Source organism: Hyposmocoma kahamanoa, unplaced genomic scaffold, assembly GCF_003589595.1.
Source record: "Hyposmocoma kahamanoa isolate Upper Pololo Valley unplaced genomic scaffold, ASM358959v1 277, whole genome shotgun sequence".
NCBI lineage: Eukaryota > Metazoa > Arthropoda > Insecta > Lepidoptera > Cosmopterigidae > Hyposmocoma > Hyposmocoma kahamanoa.
Window position 1 is genome coordinate 506,940 of NW_020653774.1, and position 19,194 is coordinate 526,133.

The window sequence follows — 19,194 nt, forward strand, 5'->3', positions numbered from 1 at the left end:
AATGGGGACTATGCAACTCACTCCCATCTAACGGAGGTCAAATATGCACAGCCGGATTTCTAAATTACAGACGATTGCTTTGTTCAAATATAAAATTAGCTCGACATGACAAGGGTTGGGCATGCAGCGGGCGGTGCGCGCTTTGGCCCAGCGGTGAATTTTCAAAACAACACTATTTGGGTCACTAAAAATAGAAGTAATTCACAAATTTGGACGAATGTACAGAGGAGTGTCTAAATTTTGTAACATGTTTAACCCGCTAATAAACGAATATATTTTAATGAATCAAGTTAGGTTTCGTTTCCAACAAATGAATAATAACACTAGCAAGCTATCATAGTCTTGCTTGTTTTCCCTGTATAATAATAGAGTTTAGGTTTCTTAAACAAAAATTTTCGGTACTATTAAATCGTATACTATCTCGGTCGTTTTTTTTTAAATTCTAATAGGTAGATTTAGAACAAATAGAGCTAATGTATTAAAATTGCTGCCGTGGTTCGAATAGCAAACCGTCTATCTATCTAATAGTAGGCTTTTGTAAATTGGTGACCCGGTCGGCAGGCAGGCCTTGTTCAGCTCCGTGACTCGGCCACATTCTGGCAGACTCCATATTTCAAGCTCAACCGTGTTCTCTTTTGTACATGAGCTCATGTAAACTAACAAACTTCAAATACTACATTAAAAACTGGTTTGTACGATAACAGTCTTTGATCAGCACCAGCCTATTGCAATGCTGGACGTAATCCCAATATGTGCGAGTTTGCGCGCTCCTCAGCTTGTCGCATTCATTTCCTGTCAGCAGCCGTTCCCAGACGTTATGGTTATAATATCTTTGAATGCGTGTTGACGATATCTATACATACATATTAGGTATGCATATACTTGGAGTTCCACGCTAATGGAACGGGGAAAGTACTTGAAATAGTATAGATATACATACATTCTCAAAGATACTACGTTACTTAAAACGAACTAATCCTTATTGACCCTTTCGATCGGCGCCATAAAAATACTTACAGGTGTCGCTTTTTTGTCGCTCGAATCCCAGACGAGGCAACCAACTTCTTAAAGCCCTTAAATGACCCTGCTTTACTTACTTTAAAAATAAAATAATGTCTCCATGAATCAAAATATCCTACTGTAGTCTAGGCTCTACTCTATGAGTAGAATCACTGGCTGAGTGAATATAGTTTTGTATTTAGAATGTGTTTGAAAAATGTAATAAGAGAGAATAGAACATCTTGAGAGTTCGTGATGTAACCTAAATAAGAAAATGTGTGAAAGAATACAATAAACCAAGTTTTGAAGATTATTCCAGTTCAAATTTATAAAAGTACCTCTCGCTACGCAATCCGAGCTACGTCCCAGTTACACTACCTACAATATCGATTGCCTCACTTTCTCAAACGCGTATCTTATAAAGAGTGATTATTCAGGAGATGGCAAAAATTGACATTTATTTTAAATTTCTTATCAAGGATATTAATTTGGATGCATTACTTTAAGAATAGGTAAAAGCCAGTCTGTGAATATGAAGGAAATGTGATGTGAAATCAGCCTGCAACATTTGTATATACTCGTACAATCCATATTTTGCATTTCGGTAACTTTGTGCTTTAAGAAACTTGAGTTTAAGAAAGTAAGGCGACAATATTTAAAGTACCTTTCCTTCGGGTCCCGTAGCCGTGTGATGTCCTGTATATTCATAGATCAACGTTGTACAACTCAGTGTTGTATAATTATTTAATAGATCCCTTTTTAAATACCTTTTGAAAAGAGAGTTTCGAATTAACCACTACGAAGTTGCAATAAAACAAACTATAATTTTACGATTACGGGAAGCAATTTATTGTATAGAAAACAATATTTCTTTATGTCAAAATACAAGACACGTGCAATAAAATATCCATTTGGTCAATAAAACTGTTATTTTATATTGCAATGTCGTAACGCGGAAGTGTATCTACCGGTTATGCAACTTAATTGCTGTTACTTACATTATCTCAACTTTTACTGGCCTAGGTAGACTTACTAGACTAGCGTTTCAAAACAAACATTTCTAGGCAGATAGGTAGCTAAGCTGTAGGTACCTCAATCCTCCAATGAAACAGCGTAAACGTAGATTTCGACAGCCGTTTCCGTAGATGTAATTATTAAATTTACTTCTTTTACGTGGATAATGTCCAACATTTTTTTGTGTGTGAATACTTTATAAATATGCAATAAAATATCCTGGGCATAACATTATCAAAGTAAAACAAATCAACATCGGAAGTCACCCATGTTTTCTTCCGCATGATATTGAGCGTATCATAACCGCCTTGTTGTTGCCATAACAAGAACTATTCTTTAAACATTGCACTGATGGTCGACTATGTTTAATCTGAGTTAAAGAAGGTTTTTTAAGAGAATTTAATCCAATACAATACGTATAAAAGAAGTACAAGGCCTCCTAACACATCTCCACGACTGTTAATTATGAAAGTTTTAAGCATGAAATTGGCAAACAAAACGCGGGTAAATTTTGAAACCGTCATTTTGAGTTTCATGAATATCATAGCTATGGTATATAATACACCTCACAAGCTTCTGTCTATTATATATACTTTGGTACAATGCACCAGATTGGATAAATGTAGCCAGAAAATGAAATAAGATGTTTCCAGGGCTAAGAGCGTGAGGCGAGTCTCACACGTGAATTCGTTTTGACAAAGACACAACTTTGTGTCCTTGCAAGTTATCAATGATTTATTGATGTATCTAATCGAAAAAACTTTCTTAGGAATAAAATACTTACAATAAAATATAAATAGAGTGATTGCATTTAAAAAGATAGATTTGTAGTTGTTCTGCGCCCAACAGTGTTTTTTTTGTGGAATGCAAAATAGTTTTACATGACGTACTGAAGTGGACGCTAAAATGGACGCGAAAGTTCCTATGTCTTCACATTTCCTATGTTAAATTCTTCGTTACAAAATATTTGATAAATCTCCAGTCTCCACCTGCATAGTCGCTGAAGACTATATTTCCAACCTTCCACGTCACGGAAGCCTACTGGTATGCAACTTGTGCCCAAATATGGCAGTTGGGAGGACTCGGCCAAATACAATCGGCCAATGTCTTGTTTGTCCGTAATCTGCAGAACTATGAAGAGTGTTCTTAACAACGGACTGCTGTCATACCTTAACGAGAACGACCTCCTTACAATCAATACGGATTTCGCCGAGGTCGATTTATATGAGACCTTCTTGTGTCTTCTGTGGTGTGAAGCCACGTCAAGATCCGTGTCATATCCCAGACATCGCCAAGGTCGTCGAGATGGAGTCCCTATGGTATACAGGTTATTTTTTAGTATAACTTCCTACATGACATTTGCAACTGAGTTTCACATTTCCTGTGTGATGATACATCCAAGTCGCTTTAAAAGGCCAGTCGTTGGATCAGCAAGCTATTAAGTCATACCAGAATTTTTCGTGCCTCATATAAAATTTGATTTATAATCCAGAAGTTTATCTCATTGTACAAGCGTGTTTTTTATATTGAAAATGATGAAAAACAGACGTCTTCAAAAATATACCTCATTTTCAAGATTTTCGAAAAGTAACGTAATAAAACCTACAGAAGCATACAAATCACGTAGTTCGGCTATAAATTTTCGTATTGTACATCGTTCGTAGCGTCGCATGTTTCTTGTATTTGTATTATATCACGAAATTCAATCAAGCCTCAGCCGTTTATCGTGTGCGTACTCAAAACATTGACGAGTTTACCTGCTTCGCCTCGCAAGACTGGATTCGAGAATTGTGCGTCGCACTTCAAATTGCCTTTGAGATAGACCGATCAAGTAAAGATTGATGACGACTTACGATTCTCAGATTCCCGACATGTATTTCCATGCGTTTGAAGATCGTTTCCCTTAAAGTGATCTAAGAAAACTGTCCAGGCCGTATACGATTATTGATGATAATTATTGTTATTTTTCGGATCATCCTCTTCACCGTACAGAGTCATACAGAAACAAATTGAAGCGATTACTTTTATGATAATTACTGTGCTTTTAACGTTTGTTTGTTGGCACAGCCTGACTCGTTTAAAGCACGACTTGTGTTTTTCGCCTCTCGTCTCGCTAATCCCCGCCTGCGAGGAGATTGCAGTCACGTTTTCAATTGAGACGTTATCTTTTGTGCAACTCTTGTGAGCGCAACTAAGTAGGACAATTATTTTGTTTCTTAGATTTAAAACTTTCTTAGTCGTCTTTACTCACCGCTGTTTGGGCGGTTTTTTATTGTTGAATTTCAATTTAGCTTATGCTCTTAGATGTTAATGACGAATTCGTTATAAGTCTAACTGAAATGAATTTATGACCAAACAGAAAGGAATGTGTAAGATTTTTGTTATCAGCAAACAAGAAGAGATATAAAGATACGCCTAAACTATGTTGAAATTCTATATTATGACATTAAACAACTGAGATTTTATGTTATAAAGTTAAATAGATATGCATCTAGCTATACTCGAAAAAAAAAAGTTCTATGATGTGACTTACATTTATAATGTTGGCATTTTTGAATATCTTCTTCATTGCTTACAGGCCTAAAAATGAACGGTCTGAACGGGCACAGTAACGGCGAGGTGAACGGCTCTGGGGACATCATCACGCAGAACCAGCAGCGCGGCTGGTGGACAATCGGGCTCATCAACTCGCGGTACCGGTACCTCACCGCCGAGACCTTCGGCTTCAAGATCAACGCCAACGGCACCAGCCTCAAGAAGAAACAGATCTGGACGCTGGAGCCCGCTTCTGGGAATGCTAATGACAGTAAGTAGTATTTGTTTTGTCTAATATAGGTACACTCATCAAAGGTGTCTAGGGATCAAGCACGTTTGTTTTTAATGATGTTTTTAGAAACCATAGGATTTTTTTTAATTAATTTTATTTTCGAATTGAAGTTATAAAATTGACGTGAAAAAATCCACCGGTGTTAAAAAAAAGAATTAAACAACCTGATTTTCAGTAATTAGCAAAAATGTGCTTGGTCCAAAGACACTTTTAATGCGTGTAGTTTACCCATTTTGTAGTCTAAACTCCTGCGGTAGAAGAGGAGGAAAGTTACCGTGGTGTGAACAAATTATTTTATCTTTTATAGGGTTTAACTCGATTGTGATTTCGTTAATCTGTGCAACCTTGTTATCGTGAGTGCGCTATCGCGGTGCGGTTCATTTCACACCAGCGCTTCATTGTTGAAGATAACATAATCCCGCTATGATAGCTTTATTAGTTCGCTATTATAATAGCAATTACAACTTGGACAATTATATCCGATTGGTATTGAAAGATTGAAGACTGAAACATTCCAAAGTTTCCTAGTTGATTATTCCTACCTATATTTTCGTATAATCTGCCCTAGAGACTTACAACGAGTGGTGGTTAAGTTAGAATTAGTAAACAATGTTGAATTCGTATGGTTACGTATATTCGTATCAATCATTTTTATCTGCCTGATCAAATTCCAATTACATGTATCCTGGCATCCTGTCGCCACTAATTGTGGCAAAAACCACCCCTCGTGCCCCGACTAACCCTTCTCATTTCGTATACACACTGGAACTGTGTCGTATCTATGTGTGCCGCAGAACCCTTAATTTTGACTGACATTGTACATTAACCTATGTTCAATTAACGTTCCATATTGGCAACCCCTTAAACTCGAATTTTATTTTATTTCCGTTCGATGGCGGCAATAAACAAACATTAATTGGGATTTTTGATTCCATTTGTTACCACTGGAAATTACTGGGATATTTTAAATTCCATTTATCGCCAGTCGCAACAACAGATCTTTTTATCCCATTTGTTACCATCTGGTAACATATGGGTTTTTTTCCCATTTGACGCCAGTGGTGACGACTGGGAATAAGCGCGACTGGCTCCAAAGATGCGACCTTAGAGTCCGAACCGTTGGTTTGTTTGAATAAAATAAACAAATATCCGCGATTTAGGTAAGAAAAAATAGTTTATTTTCTGTGTAACAATCGCGAAAACCTAAGAACTCAAAATGTTATTCCAGTCATACCATATCTAGGCAGACGAAAGTTATATTGAATTACCTTGCAAGGTCTGCGAATGATTAGGGAGTGCTACTAAATATTTATACATAATCCACGTAAATGTATGGAACACGTCAACATACTTAAACTTTATCGCAGTTTTGAATTAGAATAAACCCTTAAAAGTCTCGGAGGTCTCTAGAAGTATCGAGTCTTTAACATTATATTAAAGAATAGCTATTTTCTGTGTTCTCAAGTGTGGATATATGGTACATCAACCACAGAAGTTGCCACTATATTTTTCCTTTACCAAAAGTACACCAAAGTTCAATTCTACTTTTCCACCCAATCATAACATATGCACAGTCCAAATCAACACGGTTCCTGTCACTCCCGAGTCCCGTCGTAATGGTGAGGGCGTCACCCTCATCACCCTCACTGTCAAGGTCCCGGCTGGATCGATATTGTTTGGCTTCACTCCACTCTATCTCACTTGATGCAACATGCAAGTGGCGGACATAACTAAATTACACGTTTGTCTACGAGCTGAGTACATTTTTAAGATTATTTTATTTTCTGGTTAATGACTGAGGTATGTAGGGTTCTGTTGATTTTTACCAGTTACAGCCGGTAGTCATGGTGTGTGATCAAGTTGTTTACACATTTTTCGTCTAGCATTTTGTAGTCTTTCTCCTCTTAGAACGTTTTAGAATACATAATTGTACATTGTGCATTAAAGACGGTAAATAAGAAATTACCAACGAGGGACTATTAGCAGCCCGAAGCCAAAGTCTGAGGGATTTAAAACTCGAGTTTGTATTTTTTTACCGCCCATGATACATACAATGTTTTTTATCACATTTGCAAAGAATTAAATACAACATAAATATGGGTCACTTCCATCCTCTAAGGTCACAACACAACATTTTTTTTTTCTTTCTTATTTCTCTTTGCTATTCGCGGTAAGCGTTTTAGCTACATACAGAGTGATTTGACTGACATTGTTATGGATTAGGCAAATGGCTTTTTTTTTTAATTTTAAGCGAATGTTTTAATTTTGAACTTATGTAACGTCCTTGCTTGATCTTGAACCTGACCTATGTAAGGAAGTATGTCGTGTTACAAATAAAATAAACTCCTTACCGTCTGTGGCTGTAATGGAAAGACAAACGGCCCCTGGGTTTTATTTGGTGCTAGTGTGATGAAAAAGCAATTTATTTCACTTGTCGAAAAGAAACGCAGAAAGTCTGTATAGAAGTTTTTTTTGTTAGCCCAATCTACTTAAGAGGTGCATGAGAAGTCATAATCAACGATCCAAAATGAACCTTCCGTGTAGCGTCTGTCAGTCAGCGTCCGACAGCCCGTCAGCCATACGTACAAGCCGGCGATTTAAAAAAGGTCCCAACACCTGTCATATTACTTAACAAGTTTATAAATATGTTACAATTCAGAAGAGATCTTTTCTCCTGACCAACTGTTCGAAATCGCTTTAGGGAATGTTTTCAAGGGTAATATACTTTCGGTTCAGCACTTCGCGTCTTTCATGTTGTCAAAATGTCAAACTCGTCTATAGTTAAGGCCATCGACTAGGTTATGATGTCGATGAGTTAAGGCATATAAAAAGGTAAACGTACGAGAATTAGTGGAGAACGTTCGCTTTTGAAAGCTGAGTAACACCGTATTACTCAAGACAGAAATAACTGACACTACTGTAAGTTAGTGAGGAGACACAAATCGTGTGATGTGTTCGTTGTTAAAAACAAGATTTAAAAAAGACAACGTTCAAGTCATCACAGCAAAAGTAACGCGTCAACTAGATTCGTTAACCTCGTAACCTCTATTAATTTCAACTTCTGAATAAGCACAAAAAACAGAATTAATTAGATAAGAGGTAAGAAAATTAGTTATATAACAATCTATGATTAGGTGCCTTTAGTTCATAACTAAAAAAGGGTCTACAAATTATATTTTCAGGTTTAATTGCCCGATATTGCGCTTAAAGAGTAAATGAGGGATCTTGTCCAAAACTGGATTTACGAGGTTTTCAATTTAGCCGAAGAATAATGGTAGTTTCATCAAATACATATTGTAATAAGTAACGTATTGTGAACTTATGATTCCGCGAAACGGAACGCAAACACTTGATCACACTTCTTCAATTTTAACTTTCGCATGCAAACGTGATGTATTCTGCCACTTTCTACCGTCTAACAGTGATTCTGAGCATTTCAAGGTTTAAAGTTTGTCCATGATTGACAACTTAATGATAATTTTACGCGCGTTCCTGAAATGTATTCTATTAATTTCATTCCAAAGAACAAAAGGAACAATTCACGGATCTCAAGTACCGCTTAGAAATAACCCGAAACGTGAACTTCTCTTAGAGTTATTTTAAAAATAGCCTCACGTTGCGATCCCGAGTACACCCCGCACACACGGAGAGACTAGTTTTAAATCACTAGTTGGGAGATAAAGTCTACGCTCTAATTGGTTACCAGCACACCGCCTGGAGGACTGCCGAGAGAAGATTCAGGTTTCCAGTTTCAGTTTCCAGCAAACCGTGCCAGACGCTTTTATAAATTAAGCCAGGGAACGAACTAGCGGACCTTACGAATTTGTTCAATGTTCAATGTGCTTGTTGCAGATATTTGTTTTTGGTTTAAAACGACTTTTTTGCCGTAGCGCCATCTGTGATTGGCGATATGGACTGATGGTTTCTCGCAGATGGCGTTACGGCAATAAAGTCGTTAAAAACCTAAAACAAATATGTGCAACAATCACATGCAAAAATTCGCAAGGTCCGCTATTTCGTTCCGTGGTTAAGTTGGCATAGCGTCTGACACGGTTTGCTGGAAGACGCTGGTTCGAATACAGCCGGATCGCAGGAAATTTTTTATGGTGCTCGATCTTTGTATTAATAATTAAAAGTTTTGTATCTCGTAAAGTGTAGGTATATCGGAATACGCTAGTAGTACGCGTAAAAGCGTATTGAACGTATTCGGAGGTTTGCCTCATTTGAACTCAATATTTTGTAGAACTGTTGAGTCATGCATTGGAAGTAAACGTTGGTCTGTTTGAAAAAAGAAATAAACACGATTTAGATCCGAAAAAATAGTTTTTATTCCCGATTTGTAACAATTCGCTCACGAAACCAAATACTATCGTAACTCGAAATAAAAATGAAATAAGAATGAAACCAATACAATATGGTTAAAAAATATTTATTTCTCTTAAGGAATATACATTTTAAGACACATCAGACTTAATAGTGAATACACGCGCACTATAAAATAAATCTATGTAACCATCACCAGTCACTGTGTATTAGTACAAAAGTAATATAACTATGTTCTCGTTTATTATAAATAGATAATTAAGTATTATGTACAAATAAAAATAATCACATCATTCCCAATAAAAATAATTCAGTTTTTTTTTAACCTAAGAACTCGATATGTTGACATTATGAACTCGGACATGGGTTTTCTGTTTAGTATTTTACGAGGGCGCATCGCTTTACCCGATGTCTTCTCAACAACCTCTCTGTTCGCAGCAAATGGTCGGAGCAAGCGTAAGCGTAGGCCTCTCTTGTCGTCCATTTTACTCCGCACTACTCTTGCACGGCAATAATAAATTTGAAATCCGTTTATAGGATCTAGACGCAATTTGAAACAGAGATTGGAATCGGTGTTAATTGTTCCCATTAGATGTGTTAATAAATTTATGAACAGTATTTTTTATTTTATTACATAAATTTTTATGTCTTTTTAAATGTCTATAACATTTCACGCGATGTGTTATTATTGCATGTGTACTCAATATTATTTACTTTAACTTGTTTACTTTTTTTATTGTGTAATTAAAAACAAGTACCTTGTTCAGGTTGATTTTGGCTGTTAGCTTGTAGAACCTTCAGTTAGTGGTTTTAAAAAAAAAGATACTATACGATATTTTGGGATCTGTGAAAGGCCCAAACATTGGTTTGTTTGAAAAAATAAATAAATATAGGTATGCGCTATTTGCATATCTAAAAAATAGTTTCATTTCCAATTTAATTTTCAGTTTACATATTTTTTTATTACCTTTATTGGGTTGGCCAAAAAGTACGTGCGGTATAAGTGTTAATGAGAAATATTTAAAAAGGTAAATATCAAACTTTTTAATCAGTTATTATGACCAAAGATGGGCAAGCGACCAGGTTTTATCCGGCGCTTTGTTATGCTTAAATCGGGTTAAAACATGGTTAAAACCCATTAACGCCGGAAATCGAAGGGAAAAACGATTAATAATAATAATTATTATTATTGAGTCAATACATTTGCATGGTATCTTAAAATTACGTGACATTGAAAAAAATTTATCACATTGTTACAAAATGTTTATTGCTTTCTGATCTGGACGATTCGGTTTGCCTTTCTGTTGAATCGATTCGCTTGAAAATTGCAGTGAAACAAATCGTACAAAAAATCATTAGGTCGTAAGATAAGATTCGATCGATCTTCGTTTAAATCGAATCGTAATAATTACACCCTTAGTCGTGACAATCCACAGGATTGCAAGGTAGGCATGTGTGGAGTGGAGGTGCATTATTTTCATCTTAAAAAGATTTTTTTTACATCGAAATTTGTAAAATAACTTTGAAATTATAACAAATTCCGTATCCGCCATTTCCGCTCACGATTTTGGACAAAAATAGGTAAAAACCCAGCGCTTTGGGTAAACCCTTTGTAGTGGGTTTTAACCCATTGCCTATCTCTGTTTATGACCATTTTTATTTGTAATTTTTAGCCCTCTTTCCGGTAATTTTAGAATTCTCCTTTCAAATTCTTATTACTTATTTGATAGTCACTTCGTTATGAAACTAGTGTCCATTCACAGAATTTTGTAAAGACCGAAACAAGTGACAATCTGAAGAGGCGATGTCGAGCGGATACGGTGGACGAGGTAACGCATCCCCGAACATTTTTCATGAATTGTAAACAAATAAAAACTTAAAACTTTCCCTCTTAATATAAAAATATTAGTTTTAAAATAACCATGGACAAGAAATGACATATCGAGTTCTTAGGTTTTCGCGATTATTACACAGGTCCTTGCAAAAGAAGTCCGTTATCTACCCAGGATGCTGCGAGAGGCCATTGAAATTAAAAAACATCCTAATTTCAACAGGGAAGATGGTTTCTCCGTACCACCAGTTTGGGATCCAGTATTTCCTCTCATGAAAAATCCCAAACAGACATAAGACTGCAGTACTAATTAATATGTTTTAATTTATTCTAAATTTCATTATTAATTAATAACAAATTTAACTTAATAAAAATTCAGGTTGTTAAAATAAAATAATTTGTAAAACATAATGTAGCGTTAATTGGAATGTTTCTTTGTAAAATTAAAAATAAGGTATTTAATTAATAACTTTTGTAACTATAGTGAAAAAATAACCCTATGCATTAATATGTAACCTATATGCATTAATATTAGACATAACTGGTTGAAGATTGTACCACCTCAGTCAACCGTGACCATGGGACCTGTAAAGGGCCTGAAACGTCGGTTTGTTTGAAAAAACAAATATACGCGATTTAAATCCGGAAAAATAGTTTCATTTCCTAAGAAATGACATTTTAAAAGAAAAAAAGATTTTTGGTTTAAAGTTAGCTAGTGGCAAAAACCGCACGGGCCATCCCAATATTTATGTAAGTGAGCACTTGGTACTTCAATTTCATTTCACTTCATTCTTTTTTAACGAATTATTATCAATTTCTTGTCTAATTTATCGCATTGTGTTACTCGTTAATGCTTAATGCTTACCATCTGGTTATTTTCGAACAGTTTGTTACTTTATGTCGAAATGTGAACAACTGGCATTAGCACAATGTTATTAGGCTATTCTTGGTTTAAAATAAAAAACAAAACTCATTAACTGCCATTTTTAAGTTTGTTGAATGTCACGATGTTGACCACCATTGATTTTTATGAATTCACTCCACTAGCTTGTTATAATTATTAATACAAAGATGGAACACTAAGAAAAAAATGTCTTCGATCCGGCCGGATTCACCACGGCTAAAAAGTCGGTAAAAACCAAAAATTAAGATCTGAAACAGGCACATAGAAAAATTCGTAAGGTCGTAATCATTACATCGCATGGGTAATGTACAAAACTTCTTAAATTAATATAGATTCTAGTCATGTAACCTGCAGGGCACCGCAATTTATCTTAATAATACAAAAAGTATATAATTTATATTCAATTTAAAATAATTCACATTGTACTTATATTATTTAGTTAAATCTATAAAGGTCCGCTAGTTTTTTCAGTGGTTTAGTTGGCATAGCGTCTGGCATGGTTTGCTGGAACACGTTGGTTCGAATCGAGCCGGATCGAAGGATAATATTCTAAGTGTTCGATCTTTGTATTATTAGTTATGAACTAACTGCCTTTTTAGTGCATGTCAATTCAATACTTATCAGCACTGAAAATAAAGCAAGTGGTACAAAACGTTTAGTCCCATTAGAGGCTGAAGTGGGCATTGCGCAACGGTTCAGAGAGATGTTAATAGTCCTAAGCCGCTGCGGCGTGATCGATCGCCTGATAGCATGCATGGACGTTGCCTAGAGCTGGTTCCGCTTTAAGAAGGACACACTTCACACCAGTCATCAACAAATCCAAATCTATGATATCTAGGAGAAACGCAGATACCGATTCTATTTTTTTTGTTGGTAAAATCGATATTGTACTTCACAAAATATTGGAATTAAAGCAATAATCAATAATATTTAAACGACATTAAATAAATGAAATGGTACTCTGACGTGTACTATAACAGTAATTCTAAAAACTAAAGACAATTTCCTACCTATAAGTCGTCGAGTTAATGGTAGAAAGTATCGTGCCCAATTTAATCGAAATTGTATTACATTTCTCACTACAGTAAAGTATACTTCTATCAAAGATCGTTGATTTCACCGTCAAATTGCATGCCCGTAAAGCGTCTATTACTTAGTGCAATATCAGAAAGACAAGTTTATTAGCAGATAGATAACGTCGTGAGGACCCGAGGCGGCTCGCGACTCGCTCGCTGGTCATGCTCATGCCTTTGTATTCGACAACTTGCTAAAGTTGCAATGCGCAATTGCACAACTGCACTATACTAAATAATCAAGCACCGCTGGAGTCACAAGAGCATTAGCGTCGATACAATAAATGCAAATATTATCTCCTAATGCGTGTAGTCTCAACAAGACTAAAAATTTAAAAACCTACTTTAATGGAGGTTTCAAAACGGTTTGCAGTCACACAATGTGGTCTATTCTATAGGTTTTAAGACTTTCGTGGTTAGTCACTAAACGTTTACCGCAGTTACAGGTTCTTTGCCGTGGCATTACTTTTTATTCTCCTCTCGGTATCTCATAGCGGTTACACGCTCCATGGTTTATAGAATGATTCTGAGTGAATTAGTCTAGACCAAGATGTTCAATCCAGACATAGAGTAAATCGAAATGTCCGCGAGTCGGCCTTGTTGAAATGAAAGTCTCCAGTGACATCAATTTATTAAAACCTCCTCATCCTGACATCGACTGTAATTAGCCAAGACATGTTCTACGAACGGCACTTCGATCGCCTCCTTCATTGATGCAAAATCGTATCGGGTTACTGCTATGTGGGATTACCCGTTAAGACATAGGATTAACTTGTTGGATAAATGAGTTGTTTCTTCAAACAAATTGCAAATATAATTATTTTTAGTAATGGAAATGCGAAAGTAAACTAATTACGAGTCGAATCGTTACATGCAATCTTGTACAGCGTAAAGTACTATAATAGAAGTCATTTTCGCAATATTTAACAATAGAATCAACAATAGATGGGTAACAGAATTATTACACCACGGTTCAACTTATCTTAGCAAAATCCTTCGCTCGCTCGCGAGTACTGACCACCGAATAACCAAAAACAATATCTGTCCGATCTATTAAAACCTCCCACCAACGAGATTTTCCGGCCTAACCGAACAAGAACCCCAGGTGACAAGTTGCCACTTTTTTCGTTTAACATTCTCAATTTATTTATTTTTTAAATTAATGAACCTAACAGTACAATCAAATTTGAATCACGAGGAAACTTGAAAAGTAACTTATGTCATCACGAGTGAATATTTCAATTACTTTGTTTTGTGTGTCAGGCATGATCTACCTGCGGTCGCACCTGGACAAGTACCTAGCGGTGGACTCTTTCGGGAACGTCACATGCGAGTCTGAAGAAAAGGAGCCCGGCAGCAAGTTCCACATCAGGTAAATAATAATAAATATCTTTATTTGTCTCCGCAATACAAAACAAAGAAAATTACAATAGAGATACATAATACTTTTGCCATCATCACATGCCGACACTTATTTGTACACTACGTTTTTGTCTTCCATTATTAGAACAAAACGTGTAATCGATGTAAAGGAAAGGAAGACACGTGCCGCATCATCAACACCGTAAAAGAAGTCAATAAGAAATGTAGCGAGATGAAGCCGTCGCTCAATATCCCAAACTCTTTTAACTTCCTAATTTCATTATGCACCCGGAATCGTCTAGATATTGATAAAACTTCACTCCCCATAAATACGACCCTTTTAAACCGGAACGAAGGGGCGACGGTGTAATTGAGTTATACTGCTTTATAAAAAACCGAAAAGCTTTCAAGACGCGTGCTTATAAGAACCTGGAGGATGGAGAGACAATAAAATACATTTTTTGCGAGCTCGCGACGTTCCTTCCGAATACTAATTTCCGAGCTGCAGATTCTGAGTCACCGGAAACAGAAGTTATTTGAATGCATGTTTATTACTTTTTGAGGCATTAAGTGCTATTTGGATTCGGAAGTAGGCATGGGCTGATACCGAATTTGGGATGTAGCGTTTCTTATTGTGATTCTAGTCAATTTACTTATATTTAGAATTATCATGTTCCCTGTCTTGTGTAGGAAAATGGTCTGTGTCCCGGTGAACATTCGTTACAGATTGGACAGTTATTGAAATGAGAGTGTCTGCAGGACAGACCAAATAAATGTATTCGTAAGCACGAGTACGCTGTTCAACAATACTCTTTTCATCTGTACTTATAACTCTTCGATATCTAAACCAACAATATTGACTTTCCCAAGGGTGACTTGATCCGACTTCCTCTACGGTTCAATTTGCTTTCTTTCCAACAACATTCTCAGCCTCGTATTTCGCGATTAACCTTGTTATATTTTTGTAACAGTGCGTGCTTCCTGTATCTCATTGCAATCAAGAAGACTAAAGACATAATAGCGTGTAAGGTAATAATAACATAGAAACACTGCATCAAATATTTGTTAACACCACGTTGTATATTGTTGCTGTTCTATTCCAAAAATTTACAAATCACACGACTTTTTGTCTTGTGGAATTATGGTGACGTCGTATCTGGCAATCGCAGCAACCCGCTGAGTCAAAACACTATTGTTAAAACCATTCATTAGCTGAGACAATGTTCGAATATGCGCTGACTCACTTTCTCCAATAATCACCACATCATGTACTATAGGGATTTAAGTACGTGCGTAGAGGGATGTTTCTTGGATGTGACTCAGTGGATGAATTTAGTTTGGGGTGAATCAGTTCGCTGGAAATCTGAAATGTATTTCGAAACTTACTTAAATGAATGTGATGAAAGCTTTACTTCAGCAATTTCTTAGTTAATTATCGGAAGGTTCGAGATTTAAAGGCAGGCAAATAAATTGTTAACAGGCAAACGAAAAAACATGGATGAAGCATATTCGCAAGTTCGCAGATACGATTTACTGTTACTGAAATGGAAGTTGTATGATTTAATAAAGCAACTAGGTTGAGATGCTTTTAAATTACTATTCACAAGACTCGGTAATAAGTCCTCAGAACAATTTGACGTGATCTTTGATTTCCCAATCAGCGCTATGAGCCAAGTAAACAGTTCTAAGTACCTTAAGGACCTTAACCTTTCCCTAAACATACTAACCACCCAGAGTATGTTGATTCTACACATAACGCGTCACCTACACAAACAAGTGCCAACTTAAATTAGAAGGGGTGCCTTTTCCCGAACGGGGGTAGCTCCGGCGACATAATGTAGCGTTACTCTACAGTCGTAATACGGTATATTCTGCCTTGATAAGTGCGTGACTCTTGATGTGTAACGATAGGGAATGTAAAAGCCGAATATTGTGTGGAATTTTAATGAACGCATTGCGAAATTATGTCTTTCAATTGCTTTGAGAACGATTTGGAATCTATACGAGGCCCGAAATCAGAGTTACATGGCAAATAAAAGGGAATTGATATAAATCGACGATATGGGTTTGAATTAACATTAACACGCAATAAGACAATCTCAGTACAGAGTACTAAAAGAACCGACCTCAAAAGTTCGTGGAATTACATCTATTTGCCAAGTTTTATTGTAATCGGTTACCGGAAAGTGCGCGAAACCGGATTTTCTAGTTTGCCGCCCTTAGAGGTGGAATATTTTCTTCAAATTTAAATGGGACCAATACTGAGGTACCCTCTTTCCAACAAAAAATAATCAACTAAATCGGTTCACAAATCCGGGTTATCGCGTAACATACATACAAAAAAAACCACAGATGAATTGAAAACCTTCTCCTTTTTTGAAGTCGCTCAAAAATTGCTATGTAAACAGCGGCGTCCAAAGATGAAAATGATTTGATTCCAACCAAGGCAAAGCTTCAAGAAATGTATTGATAGAGAAACGGAGCAAGTCATGGCATTAGCGTTCTTTAATGTCCCCTTAATGTCCTCAGCAGATATAAAAGGTATAAAAAGATATAAAAGTGGAGCGGCGGGTGCGGGGGAATTGACATTTCATTTGCCTTTATATTGGATTGATGGTTTCGTTGATGTACAACTAGCAAGGGTTATGTATTATATACAACGTGAGTCCTTGTTACACACAAGTGGAACAAGTTTTATTCTACTATGTTGATATAAAATATTTATAATAAAACAGCTGACACTCGTTACTCTGTCAATAGTAAACAATAGTAAACTGTGAATGTAAAAAGACCGTCAAATTTTGGCTTAAGAGTAAAACCTACAATGATACCGAGGACTTGATGGAAGTTATTTCATAATTTATATTTATATAATATGTAATGTTTAACTACTTATCTTTTATAAATTGTAACGACTTATAACTACTTATCTTTTATTTGTTAAATTTATAAAATCTTTATTTTTTTTTTTAAGCTTTGTTATGAAAAATGCACTATTATGCCTAAAATACAGGTACACATGTACTTAGTTTAGGCATCGCAATTGCACTATTAGGCACTAAGATTAAAATGTTTAATTTTACCATGATTATTTTATATAATTTAGAAATTTTTTTTGTTTTGTTTATTACTGTTTATTTTAATATTTTATCTTCAATTACATTGTTTTCATTATAATTGTATTAGATTAAGTAATATTGAAATAAATTTATCTTTATCTTTATCTTTAATAGACTGTATACACTTCATTTGTCATTAATATCTGTTGGGCCTATGACCTGCTCTAAACGGACTACAGGCATCCATTAACCAATACTCCCAAGACATTATTTCAATAGGCAAAATTGCGAGCTTACAACCCTGTATAATTTGTATAACAATAATATTAATGATGATAATAGAATTGCAATAGAAAAGCGAGATCAACAACTAACAAATTATGCGCAGCTGACAAAACTTTTCTTTTAAGTTTAGTCCCCTTTTGTACTTCTACATGAAATATGTGGGCGCGCGCACTCGCTATGTACGTACTTCACGGTACTAACTCAAAACTACTTCACGGGCAAAGGAATGGAAATTGTCGTCACTCCATAAGGAGTACCTCCCGCTGCGTCTCCTCGCTGTTCCCTCGCGGCTAGACAACTTGCTGCGCATTTTGATTAATTCTCCTATTGTTGCCGCACCGGGACCTTTCCTCTATTCATGTTTATCATTGTTATTTCCATCGCTGCTTTCATTTACATTATAACGTGGAATAATTTATATTTTCTTACTTACTTAATTATTAAATTATAAGTACCAAGTGACGGGACGCACAAGTCGTGCGCCTGGTGGTAAGCGACACGCCTGTCCATAACAGTTGCAGTGCCACTCAGAACTTTAAATCGCAGATTTGAGGGGCATGGTCACTGCGCCCGTCACTCTGAGACATAAGTTGACAAGTCCCATGTGCCTGTAATTTTACCAACACCCTTACCCTATTAAACGCACGAATGCAGTAAGGCTAATAATACTGCTTGGCGGCAGAAATAGGTAAGGTGGCAGTCCTTCCCTGGACGAACTCTTTCACAAGGTCCGTTCAGTGCCGTGTTTTTTACCCGATAGATAAAATTCGAACTTTAAGCACTTTCTTGAACACGACAATGATTTTGTTCAGCGTGTCGGAAGACGGCTCCGGGCGCTGGGCGCTGCGCAACGTGGAGCGGGGCTACTTCCTCGGCTCGAGCTCGGACAAGCTCACCTGCACCGCCAAGGTGCCCGGCGACGCCGAGCTGTGGCACGTCCACCTGGCTGCCAGGCCTCAGGTAATGTTAAAATAAGGCCAAATCAAATGTAGGTAAGCAAGTTACGTTTGAAATCGGTTAAGGCAGGTAAATAAACGAGGTGAAACTTCTCATCAATGTTAAACAAGTTTTATTGTGAGGTTCCCTCTCAAATTGTTAATAAAATATATCAGATGTTCTACACTTAGAATAATAACGCATAGAAACATAGTCCACACACGCTAAGTGAGGCAAAATGAAGCGCGCCAAAAGGGCCTACACGAGCGGGCGGGCCTTCAGTGCTCAAAGTCAACTTGCACCGCGAACAGCTCCAGAATTTTAGCTAAAAATGACGAAATGTGCGGTAAATGAGTGTAAAAATACGTCAGACAAACATAAAATAGACACTAACATTACATTCCACAAGGAAGTAACGCGTTTCAACTTGTATTTTTATATAAATAATCACTAAAACCGAAAATTAACCTACTACTAAAACTAGCCTACATGAATTTGATTTTTGCCTCACTTGTGACAGTTCGTTTGATGCGTTATTATTCTAAGGTTCTACATATCGAAGTGCTTATATTACGGGAACA

General features: G+C 36.4%; 1 protein-coding gene across 1 annotated transcript in view; it reads left to right on the top strand.

Moving 5' to 3' along the window:
- Positions 1-19,194, top strand: part of LOC113229090 (protein singed) — a 52,221-nt gene that overhangs the window by 16,849 nt on the left and 16,178 nt on the right. Inside the window, exons 2-4 of the mRNA XM_026462584.1 lie at positions 4,592-4,819; positions 14,235-14,343; positions 18,490-18,637. Coding sequence (XP_026318369.1) covers positions 4,600-4,819; positions 14,235-14,343; positions 18,490-18,637 — 477 coding nt within the window. The 5' untranslated portion in view covers positions 4,592-4,599. The remainder of the gene's footprint in view (positions 1-4,591; positions 4,820-14,234; positions 14,344-18,489; positions 18,638-19,194) is intronic.